This window comes from Coregonus clupeaformis, chromosome 3 (genome assembly GCF_020615455.1).
Source record: "Coregonus clupeaformis isolate EN_2021a chromosome 3, ASM2061545v1, whole genome shotgun sequence".
In the NCBI taxonomy this organism is placed as follows: Eukaryota; Metazoa; Chordata; class Actinopteri; order Salmoniformes; family Salmonidae; genus Coregonus; species Coregonus clupeaformis.
In genome coordinates this window covers 4,675,238-4,695,442 of record NC_059194.1, presented here as the reverse complement: position 1 = coordinate 4,695,442, position 20,205 = coordinate 4,675,238, and the positions used below count along the sequence as shown (strand labels likewise).

The 20,205-nt window shown below is 42.0% G+C and overlaps 1 protein-coding gene across 1 annotated transcript; it reads left to right on the top strand.

Moving 5' to 3' along the window:
• The first annotated feature begins 673 nt into the window (after positions 1-673).
• On the top strand, positions 674-5,889 carry LOC121545778 (EF-hand calcium-binding domain-containing protein 9-like). The gene is made up of 5 exons (XM_041856607.2): positions 674-834; positions 3,673-3,821; positions 5,031-5,207; positions 5,463-5,539; positions 5,726-5,889. The coding sequence occupies exons 1-5, from the start codon at positions 699-701 to the stop codon at positions 5,835-5,837; spliced, it is 651 nt and encodes a 216-aa protein (XP_041712541.1). The 5' UTR covers positions 674-698; the 3' UTR covers positions 5,838-5,889.
• The last annotated feature ends 14,316 nt before the right edge of the window (positions 5,890-20,205 follow it).

Genomic DNA, 20,205 nt, shown 5'->3' with positions numbered 1-20,205 from the left:
AAAATCAATCTCTTCAATTTTGATTACAATTACTATCCATCCTATCCATAACTTTATAAATGTAAACATGGTATGTACTGTAAGTGTGCTGTAAACGGCAGTCATACCAAAATGGTTTCATATACCTTTTTTATGTTATTATTTAGGAATACTCTGTAATGTAATAATTGAGTTGACGTGACCCTGCAGGGACTGAGGGAATTAAATTATGTATGAAGGTAAAGGAGAAAAGTCCATACGTCTTCCTCTTTCACGTTCACTTTCTTTGAGACTTGTTTGTCTGTGATGATGCACCTTTGCAGGTATGTGAAAGGTAGAACAACAATACAACTAGGAGGTTGTTGTCTACTTACCTCCTCACACATGAGGTAATGTAGCTAATATTGGAATTCACTGACAGTGTGCAGTACAGTTTTAGACCTATGAATTAGTAAAGTGAATTGCTGTCTTTTCAGTGTAGTGACATAAATGGCAAAGATTTTATGGCAAAGATTGGTAAGTTGTCATATACTGTCAAAATAGTATGTAATGATAATTCAATTGAAATGCTACCAAATGAGTTTATCATGTCAGAATTCTATCAATAGAATGTAGAATCTGTAATGGAACACCAAATTCGATGGTGAACCATTGTGATGTCAGTGCCAGGAAGAGCTGAGAGGGACAGCAGTTCTGCAGTGGTCAGTCAGTGAGCCAAGATGAAGCTAAAGAAAGGAGCTCTTTTAAATTATCTGGACTTTGACAGTGTCTACTGTCTTCTCTCCCTGCGCAACACCAAAATACTATCTGACTACTTCAAACTACTGGATGTCCACAACAGGAACACTCTGAATGGTAGATTGTGGATTTATATCTAAATATACCGCCTTGATAAGTTCCTTTCCTGAGGATGGCTCACCCCTCACACTATATTTGACTGTTGATCCTTCTCCTGTCTCCATATCCACAGGGCTAACAGTGTCCTCAGTAACAGACTGATGTCTCCATCTCCACAGGGCTAACAGTGTCCTCAGTAACAGACTGATGTGTTCATCTCCACAGAGCTAACAGTGTCCTCAGTAACAGACTGATGTCTCCATCTCCACAGGGCTAACATTTACTTTTACATTTACGTCATTTAGCAGACGCTCTTATCCAGAGCGACTTACAAATTGGTGCATTCACCTTATAGCCAGTGGGATAACCACTTTACAATATGTTTTTTATTTTTTATTTTTTGGGGGGTGGGGTGGGGTAAGGGGGGGTAGAAGGATTACTTTATACTATCCCAGGTATTCCTTAAAGAGGTGGGGTGTCTCCTGAAGGTGGTGAGTGACTCCGCTGTCCTGGCGTCATGAGGGAGCTTGTTCCACCATTGGGGTGCCAGAGCAGAGAACAGTTTTGACTGGGTGAGCGGGAACTGTGCTTCCGCAGAGGTAGGGGGGCCAGCAGGCCAGAGGTGGATGAACGCAATGCCCTCATTTGGGTGTAGGGACTGATCAGAGCATGAAGGTATGGAGGTGCCGTTCCCCTCACAGCTCCGTAGGCAAGCACGATTGTCTTGTAGCAGATGCAAGCTTCAACTGGAAGCCAGTGGAGTGTGCGGAGGAGCAGGGTGACGTGAGAGAACTTGGGAAGGTTGAACACCAGACGGGCTGCGTTATTCTGGATGAGTTGTAGGGGTTTAATGGCACAGGCAGGGAGCCCAGCCAACAGCGAGTTGCAGTAATCCAGGGTCGTACTCTCCGAATGTTGTAGAGCATGAACCTACAGGATCATGCTCTACTTGTGACGGCCGGCCGCCCAACAACCTGCCCGCTTGACCCTATCCCCTCCTCTCTTCTCCAGACCATTTCCGGAGACCTTCTCCCTTACCACACCTCGCTCATCAACTCATCCTTGACCGCTGGCTATGTCCCTTCCGTCTTCAAGAGAGCGAGAGTTGCACCCCTCCTCAAAAAACCTACACTCGATCCCTCCGATGTCAACAACTACAGACCAGTATTCCAGTATTCTTTTCTCTCCAAAACTCTTGAGCGTGCCGTCTCTAGCCAACTCTCCTGCCATCTCTCTCAGAATGACCTTCTTGATCCAAACCAGTCAGGTTTCAAGACAGGTCATTCAACTGAGACTGCTCTTCTCTGTGTCACGGAGGCTCTCCGCACTGCTAATGCTAACTCTCTCTTCTCTGCTCTTATCCTTCTAGACCTATCTGTTGCCTTTGATACTGTGAACCATCAGATCCTCCTCTCCACCCTCTCCGAGTTGGGCATCTCCGGCGCTGCTCACTCTTGGATTGCGTCCTACCTGACAGGTCGCTCCTACCAGGTGGCGTGGCGAGAATCTGTCTCCGCACCACATGCTCTCACCACTGGTGTCCCCCAGGGCTCAGTTCTAGGCCCTCTTCTATTCTCTCTATACACCAAGTCACTTGGCTCTGTCATATCCTCACATGGTCTCTCCTATCATTGCTACGCAGATGACACACAATTAATTTTCTCCTTTCCACCTTCTGATAACCAGGTGGCGAATCGCATCTCTGCATTTCAGTGTGGATGTCGGATCACCACCTCAAGCTGAACCTCGGCAAGACGGAGCTGCTCTTCCTCCCGGGGAAGGACTGCCCGCTCCTTGATCTCGCCATCACGGTTGACAACTCCATTGTGTCCTCCTCCCAGAGTGCAAAGAACCTTGGCATGACCCTGGACAACACCCTGTCATTCTCCGCTAACATCAAAGCGGTGACCCGATCCTGCAGGTTCATGCTCTACAACATTCGCAGAGTACGACCCTACCTTACACAGAAAGCGGCACAGGTCCTAATCCAGGCACTTGTCATCTCCCATCTGGATTACTGCAACTCGCTGTTGGCTGGGCTCCCCTGCCTGTGCCATTAAACCCCCTACAACTTATCCAGAACGCTGCAGCCCGTCTGGTGTTCAACCTTCCCAAGTTCTCTCATGTCACCCCGCTCCTCCGCACACTCCACTGGCTTCCAGTTGAAGCTCGCATCTACTACAAAACCATGGTGCTTGCCTACGGAGCTGTGAGGGGAACGGCACCTCCTTACTTTCAGGCTCTGATCAGACCCTACACCCAAACGAGGGCACTACATTCATCCACCTCTGGCCTGCTAGCCCCCCTACCTCTACGGAAGCACAGTTCTCGCTCAGCCCAGTCAAAGCTATTCACTGCTCTGGCACCCCAATGGTGGAACAAGCTCCCCCACGACGCCAGGCAGCGGTGTCACTGACCACCTTCCGGAGACACTTGAAACCCTACCTCTTTAAGGAATACCTGGAATAATATAACAGTAATCCTTCTAACCCCCCCCAATAAAAAAATAGAAAAAAGAAAAAGGGTGGTTGTCCCACTGGCTATCATAAGTTCAATGCACCAATTTGTAAGTCGCTCTGGATAAGAGTGTCTACTAAATGACTTAAATGTAAATGTAAATGTTCATTTGTGTACTTAGATGTGTGTAGGTAATGTGGAGGCAGTAACATGACAGATTTTATTTTTATCTATGTATTCATAGACATCCAGGTAATTTGTGTCCTCCTTACATGTATGGGTGTAACCTGACAAAGAAAAAATGTTGGTTATTAAAACTTTTTTCCACAACATTTATTAAAGATCACTGTTGGAAGCAGCAAACAGTAGGCTAAGCAGCCATTTCTCTTCTTCTTGCAGACATCCAGTTCTACCACTTCATGCACCATGTGACTGACCTGAAGAAGAAGGAGATCATGATGACCTTTGACATGTTAGACTGGAACGCCAGCGGAGAGATCGGCTTCGAACAGTTCTACATGCTGGTCTGCATCCTGCTCTGCAGCGAGGTAATGTTTCTCTCTCTCTCTCGCTCTGTGTGTGTGTTTGTGTGTTGTGTGTGTGTTTTTGTCTTGTCTGCCAGCACTGAAGTGCAGATAAGTAATTCATTCATTTCCCTGTATTATATCATAACGGTTACTGCTGAACCATGTGGTCAAGGAGAATAGAGCTTGTATGTCAGAACCATGCGGTCAAACTGAAGGCCATTAAAGGCCATTCTCTGTTGATCTTGTTTATCAAGGGGAAACCACTTCTCATATCTGGCTATCAGACAAAGAGATGTAAACCCCTTTAACACAACCTGCTTCTCAATTCCCCTTTTATATCTCATTAAACAATTATAGTCATGTTTACAGATACAACAAAAGGCTTTTTACTGCCATGATTCAATGTTGACCAGAAAATAGAGGTTTCATAGAAATGCTATAAATCACAGCTGGAACAGTAATGAGAAAAGGTTACTGAACCTTTTCGTACATTATGTATTATCTTTATGTGTGTTGTTTTATACATTTTAAAAAATATTTAACCCTTATTGTACCAGGTAAGTTGACTGAGAACACATTCTCATTTGCAGCAACACACTGGGGAATAGTTACAGGGAAGAGGAGGGGGGATGAATGAGCCAATTGGAAGCTGGGGATGATTAGGTGGCCATGATGGTATGCGGGCCAGATTGGGAATTTAGCCAGAACACCGGGGTTAACACCCCTACTCTTACAATAAGTGCCATTGGATCTTTAATGACCACAGAGAGTCAGGACACCCGTTTAACATACCATCAAAGACAGCCCCTTACACAGGGCAATGTCCCCAATCACTGCCCTGGGGCTTTGGGATAAATACAACAATTAGACCAGAAGAAAGAGTGCCTCCTACACCACTTCCAGCAGCATCTGGTCTCCCATCCAGGGACAGACCTGGACTGACCCTGCTTAGCTTCAAAGGCAAGCCAGCAGTGGGATGCAGGGTGATATGCTGCTGTCTTGAATGTGTGAAAGCATCACATGTGTTTGTGTGTGTGTGTGTGTGTGTGTGTGTGTGTGTGTGTGTGTGTGTGTGTGTGTGTGTGTGTGTGTGTGTGTGTGTGTGTGTGTCTGTGTGTGTGTGTGTGTCTGTGTGTGTGTGTGCGTGTGTGTGTGTGTGCGTGTGTGTGTGTGCGAGTGTGCGTATTTGTGTGTGTGTATGTGTGTGTATCTGTGTGCGACCTCTTCCAGTACCACGTGGAGAAGAACTTTATCTTCCGTCACTCCAGGCCGGTGTTTGAGTTGTTGGACATGGACGGAGGTCATACAATCAGCCCCGCCGAGTTCCAGGCCTCTGGCTTCCTGTTCAATCTCAAGGGACACGCCCTCGATAAGATTTTCTACGAGTTCGACGTCTCCGGAGACGAGGTACACTGACTCGCTCTCTCTGGGTTTGAAATGGCACCCTATTCACTATACTGTATAGTGCATTACCTTTGACAAGGGCCCAGGGCTTTTGTTGGTAACAAGATCTTCTAATTTGATGTCTCTAGTTAGAGACGAGATACTCAAACCAGTGATTCGTCCTGAGCTGTCCAGAGACAACAATGTCTCTGCTATCCAGCTTAAGGTTGGCCTCTACGTGTTTCTACATACTGTCCTATACACCTCTGTCTCCCTTAGCACCTGAACTACAAGGAGTTTAAGATGTTCACTATGGCCTGTATCTACATGCAGGAGGAGACCAAGAAGATGCAGAAGTAAGGATTTAGTCTGATAAGTTTATCTCTCTTTAATACTTTTATGTCATTATTGCTTGTAACGTATTTCTTAACACTTTTACTTTTCTTAATTCTTAATTTATTTCCTTTCATTGCTTGGATTTTATACTTTTTTGGAAGAATGCATTAATGTTTTAAATAAAGTTGGATGTGTTTTGATCCCAGGTTGCAGGTGAGGAGAACCAGCACCCCCAGACAGGAGAGATGTGCGACCAACGCAGGGGTCACACACACACCTCCCGACTCACACAGTGGACGCAGCAGCCACACTGATTGAGAGATAGGGAGAGAGGGAGAGAGGAGGAATGAAGTTGTTTACAGGGCTGAGAAAAAATAAAGCTGTTTGTTTAGGATGTACTATGCTTCTTCTCTATACCTGACAGAGGTATTTGTGGAGTGAGCGTGTGTGAGTGTGAATGTGTGTGTGTGTCTGACGAAACGCAACAGCTATACCAACATGAGCCATCAAAACTGGTTAGCCACCTCTGGCAAAGGAACTACCAGGTTACAGTACCATGCTATGTACCTGAATCTATTCCTATACCTCGAAACATTTCCCTTTACGCTCTAGGACTCTCGTTGAGTGATCCTATGAGGTTTATTGCTCCCACGAGTCTCTTTCAGGTTCCTATAAGTCCTCTGTACCTCTGACTCTGTGTGGCATGAGGGAAGTCCTGGTGTTTCTGGTTGACTCCTGGCATACAGAAACACCGTCACTTCTCAGAAACCCCAGTCTCACTAACCTTTCACTCCGATACCACTCTTTTCCAAACTCTCTGGCCCATCACATACACACACACTTGCTCAGAGGGAAGTGTGCTGCATGACACAGAGGTATATGACACTATCCCCACTTCCATCAGAGAGAGAAAATACATCAACAATGATGATGTCATGCAGATATCTATTTTTGCCTGTTGGATTATAAACTGTTACTCAAGCACCACAATGCACCATAACCACTATCAACATAATATCATGCAGAATGCCAGTTACCTCTCAAGGGTTATCCTTCACACCTATCTTCCTCCATACTCAGTTTAAATTCCATGGCCGTTTATGACCCTTGCCCCCTATAGTTCCGCCAGAGTTCATCCTGTTGACCCCCCTACCTACCTGTGTATACTGTACCTCTGAGCCAACAAAGCCCTCCTCCACTTTACCTGCTCATTACAGAGGAACACTGGCTCATTATCTGATTTTAGTCATTGTTTCTGATTCCTGAGGCACAGGGAGGACAAAGAGACCCAAGGCTTTGTCATTGTGTCATATGCATACCTGTGTGTGTGTGTGTCTGTCCTCTCTCTGTGCCTTTGCGTGTGGCAGCGATGGGAGTTCTAAGCTGGTGCTCCTTCCTCTCTGTATTCAGGTGTTTCAGGTTTGACGACCTGCACAGCTGTGACACAGTTCAGGGTCAGCTGGAAAGCTACCTACAGAACACACCTGCTCATGTTTGAAATCAGAACCCGACACAATCTGAAGATTAAAACATGTCATAGGGTTGTTTTTGTAGGCCAGAGAAAACATGTGGCCTGTATCTATCTACCTAGCCTCGCCAGCCACCTTGATCTCACAAGCTTACATTAATGGTTCACTAGTAGCGATCAGGATGGCTGGCGAGGCTAGCATCTACTTATAGTTGAAGTCGAGGTTGTTTTTCAACCACTCCACACATTTCTTGTTAGCAAACTATAGTTTTGGCAAGTCAGTTAGGAGATCTACTTTGTGCATGACACAAGTAATTTTTCCAACAATTGTTTACAGACAGATTATTTCACTTATAATTCACTGTATCACAATACCAGTGGGTCAGAAGTTTACATACACTAAGTTGACTGTGCCTTTAAACAGCTTGGAAAATTCCAGAAAATGATATCATGGCTTTAGAAGCTTCTGATAGGCTAATTGACATCATTTGAGTCAATTGGAGGTGTACCTGTGGATGTATTTCAAGGCCTACCTTCAACCTCAGTGCCTCTTTGCTTGACATCATGGGAAAATCAAAAGAAATCAGCCAAGACCTCAGAAAATAAATTGTAGACCTCCACAAGTCTGGTTCATCATTGGGAGCAATTTCCAAACGCCTGAAGGTACCATGTTCATCTGTACAAACAATAGTATGCAAGTATAAACACCATGGGACCACGCAGCCGTCACACCGCTGATGGATATTTTTTAGTGGACTATGAGATAAAACTGGGGTAATCACGAACATAGAGTTAGAATTCTTTGTTGCTGGGCCAGGAACTCAATTGGGTCATTTCACTGTGTGTGTGTGGGTAAAGTTGGAATCTGACCTAGGGTCGAATTGCTCACTCTTACTGAAATCTATGGCTGTCCTAAGTTATCAGTGACTGAAAGCAGACTGTGGCCTTTTGCTTCACTCCTCAAACAAAGTGGAATAAGTGGCCAGAGTTGAGCAGAGTTCAGGCTAAACCTTTGTCTCTCCTTGGCTATCTTCTTGATTGATTACAGCAGGATGGGGTGGGGTTTATGTATGTTTGAAAGATTTAAGTATGGACCTGTCATGTTCAACAATCAGTCTTCAGGTCAAGCCCGGGAGAGCCGGGGTTGAACAGTGTTTAAACTAAACATGAGTGTTTTTGCAAAATAAGGGATTGATTGATTGTATTACTATTGATTCTGAACTGAATGAAAGTCGAATTTAGCCGCCATCATAGACAAAGGAAGTGGGCGGAGCGATAAAGAGCGGGAAACTGAAGAGGGAGGGATTTTAAGATAGGGTATGTGTGAAGGAGACTATATAGCTAGGGAAGAGAGAGAGAGGGGGGCCCTAATCTGCAGATTAGCCTGGCTTTATCGAAATTGTAATAAAGTAATTCTTGATTCTACAAAAACTCTGAAAGATCTTTGATTTTTAATAAATTATAGTGATTATTTTCCACAACATAATTGCCGACCATGAAGGGACCTGTTAATAGAGATCTTTGAGTGCTTTGCCATCGGAGGAGGTTTTGACAAATCACACAGAATCAGTGGCCACTGTTAAATAAAGGTAAGCAATGTTCTTACTACTGGCATAGAGCTGTGTGTTTCGATCAAGCTGAATCTGGGGGTGAGTTACGGAAGTATTTTCTCCAGCATTAAGGACCAAAATTTAGGAAAAGTACTGAGTTTTTGTTGAAATGAGAAATAAGCATGCATGCAATGTTATTGTTGATAAATATAAATAAGTTAAATCCTGTGGTACCGCTGTGGAGAGCTAGGGTTAGCACTCCAGAGGGCTGAACGGACAGGTGGCTAGCCAAGAGTAGTACATAAGACTGAGAGGGCCTACGGTACCGCTCTAACGTGGAGTTCATCGTTAGAGGACTGCTCGGGTAGGTGTGCATCATCCTGGGTGAGGGGATGCACAAATTAGACAGCTAATCGGGTAAAAAAAGTAGGTCATCCGGAGTAGGTGACACCATAAATTGGAAGTCGCGCCGTTCATCTCAGGTAGGTGAACGGTTGTGAACAGCCACCAGGGCTTCAGAGTATAGAGAAAGAAATTAGATAGAGTAGGTCTGCTCATCTCGTACAGGTGAATGGTTAGCTTGAGCGGCTGTGAGTCATTCAGTGATTCATTCTGTCTGATTCATTTAAGCACGAGTGGCTGCTTATCTATGTGAGTGATCGGAAAATAAAAAGAAATCCTGCAAATAATAGCCTTTTCTTTGTGAAGAAAGTGTAAAACTATATTTTAGGTCATTTGAAGCTTCTAAGGCTGGTGAAGAAAGGGCAAGCCCAATCTTGCATTAGGAAGAGGAGAATTAATAGAATGTGGATATTAATTTACTAACGGAGTGTGGAAAATTCACGTTACTGGGAGAAGAAGATGAGAAGGTGTATGTCTTTTCCCGGAGGGGTATGAGAAATCCTGTTGGAGGAACAGGTCACGTGTACGGGGGTGATCATATGACGTCAACACATTGTATTTCGGTCAAGCTTTTGGGGGTTCATTACATGTGGGATATTTAGAAGTAATATAGGATTAGGGTAAAAATTGACCATAGTGAAATGTCAAACGTGCTAGGGTTAACATTCCAAATCTGGGCACTTTTATAGAATAAAATATTCCTGTAGGTTATACAAATAGTGATTAAGAGAACAAAATTGTGTGAATGTGATATGAGAATGGTATAAATGTGGAAAATGAGTCGCACTCTGAGGTTTGGATGATAAGATAAGGAGGTGTGTATGATAATGTTATATAGGTTTGAATAATACGCTTTTTATATAATGATATCTTGGGGGTTGCACAACACTGCCTGGCATAGAATAGTGTAATATCAGTGAATAGTGACCAGTCTATAGGATTCTGGGAGGAGTCTATGACTGAGGGGACGGTTCTAGGTAGTTACAGTTGATGTTCCGCTGGGACTAGATTAGGGTAAACTAACTTGTGGTAATAAAGAATCATTAGAAATATGAATGCGTTGGTTGATATGAATAATATTAAAATATGATGAATGTTATGTGCGGGTAATTGATTATTAGAGATTGGATAAAAGTGGAATAATATATAAGTGCTGGCTTGCGCGCCCAAACACGTAGACATGGGGGGTGGGAGACAGTACATAGATTATGTGATAGAAATAAAGATTAAGCATTATAATAACTACCTATCATTTCGGAGCAGAGGTGATATTGTAAAGGAATTTTAGTATATTAGGGGAAAGAACATAATCCATTTGATTAAATTCGTTAGATCTGTGTCCAAATTAATGAATGTAGATTTGACTCGTTGACTGCTAAGTCATTTCCCTTGAGCTTGTTAGATATGTGTCCTTTAAAGCTATTTTCTGATAAATGTGGTATGTGCCAGATACTAAAACTACAGACCATTATATAATTGGAATAAAGGAGGATTTACTTGTCATTACCAATAAAGTATAGATTCTGCATTACTGACTAAAAACCTAGATTTTCTGATTATAGTTCAAGTATGGTTTTGGATTGTGTAAAATGATAAAACAGTGTTGTTTTTGTGATGTCAGACAGGAATTTAGTCGTTTGCAAGGTTCGAATTGAACGACTCACTTATTCAACAGGAATAGTTGCGATAGAGCTGTGGCAATGATTTGAATTGATAACAAAGGAAAATAATTTATGGTTCTAATTCGCGGGTAAAAGAGAGTCGTACTTGCTTGACTGGATCGAGCTGTAAGAGACATTGGAAGCAGAAGTCTGAATAGTTGAATGGAAAACATTTCTTTGACAAATTCTAATTGTTATTACTTTATTCTATAGTTTGCGTAACACCAGTGACGTATGCAAATAGTTAAGGAATTCTAAAACGATAATTTGTTTTCGTTACGTGGACCAGTGGATTGCAAGTAGCTTTAGCTATTATGCTGATGGAATAGCACCAATTTATAGTGGGTTCTAGATTTGTTAAACAACAAATTTATATTTTAACTAAATTAATCCAATTTTTTTATTTTATTTTATTTATTTATTTATTTAACCTTTATTTAACCAGGAAGGGCTCATTGAGATTTAAAATCTCTTTTTCAAGAGCGTCCTGGCCAAGATAGGCAGCACCAAGTCATTACAAAAAATTACAGACAGACAACATGAAAAACTACAAGTAATCTAGTAAAAACCATTCATGAATTCACAAGAGTATAACAATATCAAAAATAGCAAATTAAAAACATTGACAGGTCAGGGAATCAGCCTCAAAATCCTTCATCAGAGATTTAAAAACACCAATCGGGACAAGTTCTTCCAGTTTAAAATTATTTTGTAAGGTGTTCCAAGACGATGGCGCAGAGTACATAAAAGACCTTTTACCAAATTCAGTTCGGACATTTGGAACAGTTAGCAGGATAAAGTCCAGTGAACGAAGAGAGTACCCACCACATTTCTGAACAATAAAAATGCCCAAATAAAAAGGTACAATAAGATACAATTATAACATTATCCGGAAAAGGCACAAGCTAATGCGAAACAGCTATTACCTATGTCATTGATCCAGTAATGAGAGTAATAATAGAACTCTAGATAGGAGAATTTAAGATAGGGTCTAGCTGTCCAGATATATACAAGTAAAAGAGAAAGCTAACATCCAAGATTTGGGAATAAATGCAGAGACGAAGATTAGAAAGACAACCACAGGAAAACAGGGGAATATAAGGGGATGTTACATAGGGTTACAATATACAGTGGCAGCAAACATAATAATAATAATAACATAGGAGGTACACACATGGAAGGAAAGAGAGAACAGATACAAAAATTCAGATACGGGTAAAATAGAGTATGTTAATACAACGTTTTTTTTTTGTGGAAAGTAGAGTAATGAGGATATTGATCGGGGAAAGTAGGGTGTGGTCTAGTGACCCGAGGCTGAACAAACCACTGGGAATATACCTAAACACATGAAAGAGAGAGTGGTTTTCTAAATTTGAGGTAACTTACAGGAAAGTAATGAGAAAGATAGAGGATCTAAATACAAATAATATAGCACATAAGGACAGGAGAGCAATTATGTTATCTGAATGGGAGATGAGACAAGGGAACAAAGGATAAGAAGAATATTAGAAGAGAGAGCAAGAGAAAGAAATCTTGAAAATATTCTGGGAGGAAGGAAAGAGTTGGAGGTACAGCATAGTCAAGGCTAGAAGGATACTAATGGAGAGGGAGAGTGGACCGAAAAAGGCTGGCTTAACTACACCACCACCATACACAGAAGGGGGGCAGTATTCTCAGGTCACAGGTCTAGTCTCAATAACAGGGAATGTAGAGATAGAAGTAGAAAAAAGGAAGCAGCAGGTTTCCACACCAGGAAGAGGAAAACTATCACATTTAGATATAGACTGTTATGGAGGACTGAGGGGTATGGTAACGAAACTGGAAAATTATGGGATAGATGAACAAGAGTATGATGGGAATACAAGTGATGAGGAAGGTGAACAACTTAGACAGTATGCTGACTCTGATCAAGGACAGAGTGAGACAGAGGGACTAACGTCAGAATCACGCAAGGAATTCTGCTAAATATTATCCACACAATGGAGAAATACAGGAGGGATGAACGGAAATTGGTGAAGCATTGGAGAGAGATTCTGAGAAAACTGGGACAGGTGCAGCTGGAAGAGCTGACAAGAAAGGACAAAAAGAAAACACAAGCTACACCTGTTCTCCAAGAAGGTCAACAGATACCGCTTCAGCAGCAAGGCAAAAGACCTCCTGCCTTACCAGTAGTGAATGTGTACACACAACAATCCCCTGGAGAGTGGCAAAACAAGAATAATGAAAATGGACCCAAGAATCAATGGTACCAACCACAGCATCAGACACACCAGAATGGTGGACCAAGAAGACCAGGTGTCTGCTGGGGGTGTAATCAATCAGGACATATGAGAAGGGATTGTCCTACCAAGCCGTGAGTGCCTAGGCAACCACAACAGGGAAATTGGCAAAGAAATGGCACCAGCTAAGATGAATGGCAGCAATCTTAGAACTCATGGGGAGGACCACATCAGGGTAGCTAGAGAAGCATGTATTTTTGACTAGGGGACAGGACTAACTTTTTGTAGGTTCTGGATTGATTGCACAACAATTTATATTTTTACTAAAATCAATGCAGCAGGTTGAAATGGTTAGATTGCTGGAAAGTGGTTATGGGTTTGTTATGTTATAGGTGTATATTCCACTTAATTAAACATGATAATGTCTGATGTGTCTTGATTGGGAGTCTTTTTTCTGGGATTGATGGAAATCCCCTACAGTATGAATGATGAGGGAGATGTAGGAGACCCACGTCTCAAACAACATTTTAATAGATACTTGGGATCAAATATCACAGAGAAATTGACTGTATTTGAGACTACGGAAAAGCCTAGGTTAAATCTTATGGGACTTTATTTTGTTTTATGTGCACTGGATTGTGGAATTCATCGGGGAAGGGAGCAGTCACGAGTGATATTCTTTAGGGTTTTCTGAGTGGGGGAATCAGGATATGTGGGAATAGAGAGTGAGAATTTCGAATTTAGATTGTTTGGACTGGTTAAGAGGTATCAAAATGGAAACTAACTAAATGTGTACTTTTTCTTCCAAGAAAAAGGGGGGAGTGATTTTCTATTTTCTTTGAAATATTTTCCGAGACAATAAATAAGGCTTGGCCATTTTTTGTTTGGTTGTTGTTTTACTATATGGTTTTCAAATAACCACAAACAACCTACTCAGTATGAAATGTTAACTGTATAGGATTTAGATTTTTGATTTGAGGGTTATTTTCACGGGGTAGAAGTGATATGTCTTAAGGGGGCAAACACATGTATTTTGGGCTTTTATTTACTGAGTGATAAGTAAATACGTGTGATTTCTTTTGAAAAGAGCTGTACTAAGGACTTACTGTAGACTTAGGATACAAAATGTATGAAGTGTTTTGACGGTTTTTAATGATTAGTCTACTCTAGAATGAAACATTTCTTTAAAAGGGTTGAATGACCTCTGACCTTTGTCCTGATTTTCTAGTGTGATTTGACCACCTACACTGGAAAACCGAGTGACATAGGATGATGAGTTTAAGGTAATTTACACCGAGTTAAGGGTCATTTATAATACTGATGATTATGAAGAAGTTTATAATTTGGCAATAATCCTATATATCATTCCAAACAGGACAAGGATGAAGTGAGAGAGTTAGTCCTGAAGGAGAGATATTCCTTGAATAATGTTATGGAATACAATTAGGTTAAGATATTATCAAAGGTTGTCATTTTAAGTTCAATTATTATTTTGGTTTAACAGGCAATATTGATGTTGTTTTGTTTTTATAACACATTAATCACGATGTGATGCATGTGTCCAAAGGGGGGAAGTATTGGTTACATGGGATTTTTTTTTTAAATGGTTAACATGGGATTTAATGTTTTTGTGGTTACAGGGGTTTTAATGTTTTTTTTTGTGGTAAAATGTGCAAATTGTATTAAGTATGTGAGCAGTAGTAATGAATGTGTTATTGGTTAGATTAAATGTTTCATGTGGAAGTATAGTGGTGGTAGGAGGCAGGGAGTAGAGGCGACCTGTCTATGAAACGAGTGGACTGCAACAAGCTGCAAGAGGTGCGCTTCATAATCTCAAGGCTTCTCCTGACAGAAGAGATGACATAAGTAGCATACTGTGTCTCACCTAACCTAACAATGTTCTTAAGACATTCTTTCCATGGGTGAAGGCAACTCTGCCCAACTGAGTAGGAGAATCTGAGCATTTTCTGCACCCTGGAGACTATGTGACGGTAAAAGACTACAGAAAAAAGAGCTGGAAAGACCCTATGTTGAGGGGCCCGTACCAGGTGTTGGCAACCTCAATGATAGTAAAAGTGGCAGAGACAGATACTTAGATCCATGTTTCCCACTATAGGAGTGTTCCAATCCCAGGAGAGGAAGACGGCCCGCCATTGGGTAGCATTGTTGTCTTTTGTGTTTGTCTGTGTTTGTGTGTCTTTGCAGCAGTCACTCCGAACATCCCTATGGGTAGGCTGGTAGAAGGACACTCTTCGCAGACCGAGGTCGATGGATTGAGAGGGACTCTGGCTGATCCGGAGACCCTAGTGACAGAAGAAGGTTAACAGCTAAAGTGACCATACATCGTCATCCAGGTTACACCAACGGCTGTATGGATAGAGGTGAGCGCGACCTGGTATCATCTAAACCAATGTACCAGAGTACCATGAGGGAACCGATGACTTAGAGATGAGAGAGCTGAGGATGCTGGCACTGGCAAGAATCAGGAGATGGGGGAGGATAGCAATTACTGATGAGCTACGTGTTCTTGCTGATTCCCTCGGCGGAGGGGCAGACCTTCGAGACCTTCGAGACCTTCTAGAGCTTCAATATATTTCATACATCCAAGACGCACCAGATATCCCCATCATTGATGTCTCTGCCCTTGAGTAGTTCCCCTGAATAAAGGGAATAGCATACTGACAATAGTAAAGAGCAAAAGAACAAGACAGAGAAGAGAAACAGACAGGATTAAAATGTATATTCCGGCACAGGCAGGAACCATAACTAAAATACAGAAAGGGATCGCTATTAAAGTACGAGGGTAAACTGGTTATTGGTGTGGGAGGAATCAGCACAAGGATTATGGGGAAATCACATGGGGTAACTGTGACCTTAAGATAATAAAAGAAAAAGACAGGTGGATCATAGACATAAGGATAACAGCCCAAGACTTAGATAAACAATTTGATATTGTACTTAGTGCTACATTTTCAGGGGGAAGTGTTGGTGAAGTAGTTATTCCTTGGGAAAGTGCACTAAACCCTGTACATGTTAGAACCATACCAACTGCAGAAGAAAGGGAATGGAAGGAGCCGTTAAATAATGACTAGTATAGAAGAGTACAATATATTACATTAAAATTAGATAAAGAAAATAGTATATTATGCACCACATCTCCTTTAAAATAATTAACAGTAATTCACCAGGATATATTTTTTAATAATCCACCAGTATGGGGAGAGAAGTGTAAGCAATTAGTTGTTAGAATAGGAACAAGGAAAAGGAAAATGCCAGAGTAATATCAAATAGACTATGAGCAAATATAGGAGTGTTACAATAAAACAATTGGGTTATATAATTTGGGAAAATTCAAGGGAGAATGTGAAACTCTGTGGCATTTAAACAGATAGCCTTTGGAATGCAGACACCCCTCGAAGAAAAATATATCAGGCAGCAGGGTCAAGTATTAGAAATTGGTATTAAGAATGATTGGTGAAACCTAATAATTTGTCATATAGTCAATGCTTACAGGGATTTTTTGGATTGGAAATGAATTTAAATAAAATGTTATGATCTGTCCTTTCTTGAGGTTACTACGGATGGTGTCGTAATGCATAGCAGAGATAATTCGGTCCAGAATGGTGTGAACCTCAATAAAAACCAAAAACCCTCTACCCGGCTGAAGGGGAGCAACAAAGGCGTTGAAGACGTTCCTGTCCAGCACCACCTCTACCAGGAGACCTGATTCAGAACCAGCATCCAATCGAAGCAATCAACTGCCTTTTCTCTTATACCCTTTCTTTCAAGAATGTGACAGGAGTCCATTTGGAGTGGGCAGGAAGAGAGAGCAATTCAAATATAACATTTCTCATAGTTTGGGTATACTGGTTGGCAAAACAGAATGGAGGTAGAGGTGGGGCGGCTCAGGTGTGAAATTGGAATTGGGAAATTGCCATGGGCAATCCAAGATGAACTATGAAGCTATCTGAAGAACATAATGAAGAAACGCCAGAAGATTGAGAGCCGGGGGAGGAAGGGATAGTTATTTGAGGTAGTAGGTTGATTAAGGAGGTATTATACACTGCTACATTTATAGTAATTTAGACTGGGAATGCATTGAGATACTGATCTGTTGTAATTCTCTTTATGAGGAAGCTAATGCTAGAATTATGGATAATATAAATGTACATTCTGCCAGTGTCAGTATGTGCCAAGGTGAGAGTTTTAACTTTGAATGATGGAAAAAAGGTGACTAACTAAAAATTGTCATTCTACGTTAGTTTTAATGTGTTAGGATACTAACACTTATATTGGAATTGTTTTAAGTAGACATATTGATATTGTTCATTATGAGTATAACCTTGAATGCAAAGATTGTGATTGATAGCATAAACATCATATACTTTTTAAATGTATGGGATTAGTAATCCCATATGGGGGGATATGATGGATATTTTTTTAGTGGACTATGAGATAAAACTGGGTTAATCACGAACATAGAGTTAGAATTCTTTGTTGCTGGGCCAGGAACTCAATTGGGTCCTTTCACTGTGTGTGTGTGGGTAAAGTGGGAATCTGACCTAGGGTCGAATTGCTCACTCTTACTGAAATCCATGGCTGTCCTACGTTATCAGTGACTGAAAGCAGACTGTGGCCTTTTGCTTCACTCCTCAAACAAAGTGGAATAAGTGGCCAGGGTTGAGCAGAGTTCAGGCTAAACCTTTGTCTCTCCTTGGCTATCTTCTTGATTGATTACAGCAGGATGGGGTGGGGTTTATGTATGTTTGAAAGATTTAAGTATGGATCTGTCATGTTCAACAATCAGTCTTCAGGTCAAGCCCGGGAGAGCCGGGGTTGAACAGTGTTTAAACTAAACATGAGTGTTTTTGCAAAAGAAGGGATTGATTGATTGTATTACTATTGATTCTGAACTGAATGAAAGTCGAATTTAGCCGCCATCATAGACAAAGGAAGTGGGCGGAGCGATAAAGAGCGGGAAACTGAAGGGGGAGGGATTTTAAGATAGGGTACGTGTGAAGGAGATTATATAGCTAGGGAAGAGAGAGAGAGGGGGGGCCCTAATCTGCAGATTAGCCTGGCTTTATCGAAATTGTAATAAAGTCATTCTTGATTCTACAAAAACTCGGAAAGATTTTTAATAAAGTATAGTGATTATTTTCCACAACACCGCTCAGGAAGGAGACGTGTTCTGTCTCCTGGAGATGAACATACTTTGGTGCGAAAAGTGCACATAAATCCCAGAACAACAACAAAGGACCTTGTGAAGATGCTGGAGGAAACAGGTACAAAAGTATCTACAGTTGAAGTCGGAAGTTTACATACACTCAAGTAGTATTTGGTAGCATTGCCTTTAAATTGTTTAACTTGGGTCAAACGTTTCGGGTAGCCTTCCACAAGCTTCCCACAATAAGTTGGGTGAATTTTGTTTACCATTGAAAGAAATTGTAAACAGTTCCTGTCCACTTAAGGGGTGGTTCTCCCATAGGCACCAATATGATAGCAGATGGGTCTGGTCTACTTAGTTCATTATGTTCCAGAGATGGAGCACCTGCAATGCTCATTTTTCGCCACTAGATGGTGGCAGTAGCTTAGGTACGTTTGAGTAAATATTCTGTTACTTTCACCTTCGCTTTACAGTCGCTGAGTATGTGAAGGTATCTAACTTTATTCGGGTATGAGACATTTCAGTGCTGTTATTTAGACCTGGCTTGATGTATGCTTCTTAGTAAGCTTGTTCAAATAAGGCTTGTGTTGTTCTATTGTCTTGTGAGGTTTGGACATGAAGTCACAGTACGTTGAGTTGAATAGCAGTTTTTGTGTGTGGTCCTTCTGAGAGGTTGAAGCTCATGATCATTAAATGAGTTCTGTACTCCAGTGGCCAGATTGTGAAAAGGGTTATGTATTCCAGAAGCAGTTGGGTACATTTACATTTGACATTTTAGTAATTTACTAGATGCTCTTATCCAGAGAGACTTACAGATAGTGCATTCATCTTAAGATAGGTAGGTGGGACAACGGGCGTGAGAAGGGTTCGGCGTGCATGAGGAGTTGGTGCGAGGGGGGATATTGTGGGATTATTTAAGATACTCTCTGAAGAGGTAGGGTTTCATATTTTTTCGGAAGATGGGCAGGGACTCTGTTGTTCTAGCTTCAAGGGAAAGCTGTTTCCACCATTGGGGTGCCAGGACAGAGAATATCTTGGACTGGGCTGAGCGGGAGCTGCTCTCCCGTAGGGGTGGGAGGGCCAAGAGACCAGAGGTGGCAGAATGGAGTGCTCGGGTTGGGGGGTAGGGTTTGAGCATAGCCTGGAGTTAGGGAGGGTTTCCTAGGGTTAAAAGCAGAAACTTGACATTTAGAGGGGTAGAAGTGGCTTTAGCAGCAGATACAGAAGAAGGGAATTTAGAGAGAAGAGAGTGAAAGGATGATAGGTCCTCCAGAAGTTTAGTTTTCCTCCATTTTCACTCAGCTATCCACAGCCCTGTTCTGTAAGCTCACAATGAGTCACTGAGCCACGGAGCAGGAGAGGAGGGCCGAGCCGGCCGGGAGGAAAGGGGATAGTGTGAGTCATAGGATGCGGAAAGGGAGGAGAGTTGGGTCGAAGAGGCAAAATCAGGAGACAGGAGGGAGAAGAATTTAGCAGAACAGAGAGATGATAGGATAGAAGAGGAGAGAGTAGTGGGAGAGAGAGAGCAAAGATTGTGACAACCATCTGGGTAGGGGATGAGTGGGTAGGGTTGGAGGAGAGGGAGACAGAAAAGGGTAGGGGATGAGTGGGTAGGGTTGGAGGAGAGGGAGACAGAAAAGGAAACAAAGTAGTGATAAGAGACCTGGATGGGTGTTTCAGTGAGATATGTAGGCGAATAATGTAGGTTCTGTGGGTTGGGTTCTGTCATGTGGATTTTGTGTTCCAGAGGTAGAGTTGGGTTCTATCATGTGGGTTCTGTGTTCCAGAGGTAGAGTTTGGATCTGTCATGTGGGTTCTGTGTTCCAGAGGTAAAGTTGTGGTCTGTCATGTGGGTTCTGTGTTCCAGAGGTAAAGTTGGGTTCTGTCATGTGGGTTCTCTGTTCCAGAGTTAGTGTTGGGTTCTATCATGTGGGTCCTGTGTTCCGGCACTAGATGTTCCAGAGCAGAATTCTTCCCAGATGCTGGATACCACAGGAGCAGCTGGAATGACTCCACCATGGTGAAGTCATCCTCCTGAAAGAAAGAAAGAAAGAAAGAAAAAGAAAGAAAGAAAGAAAGAAAGAAAGAAAGAAAGAAAGAAAGAAAGAAAGAAAGAAAGAAAGAAAGAAAGAAAGAAAGAAAGAAAGAAAGAAAGAAAGAAAGTAAAAGAAAGAAGAGTGAGGGAGAGAAAGTTTCCAGAAGGAGAAGGAGAGAGAAAG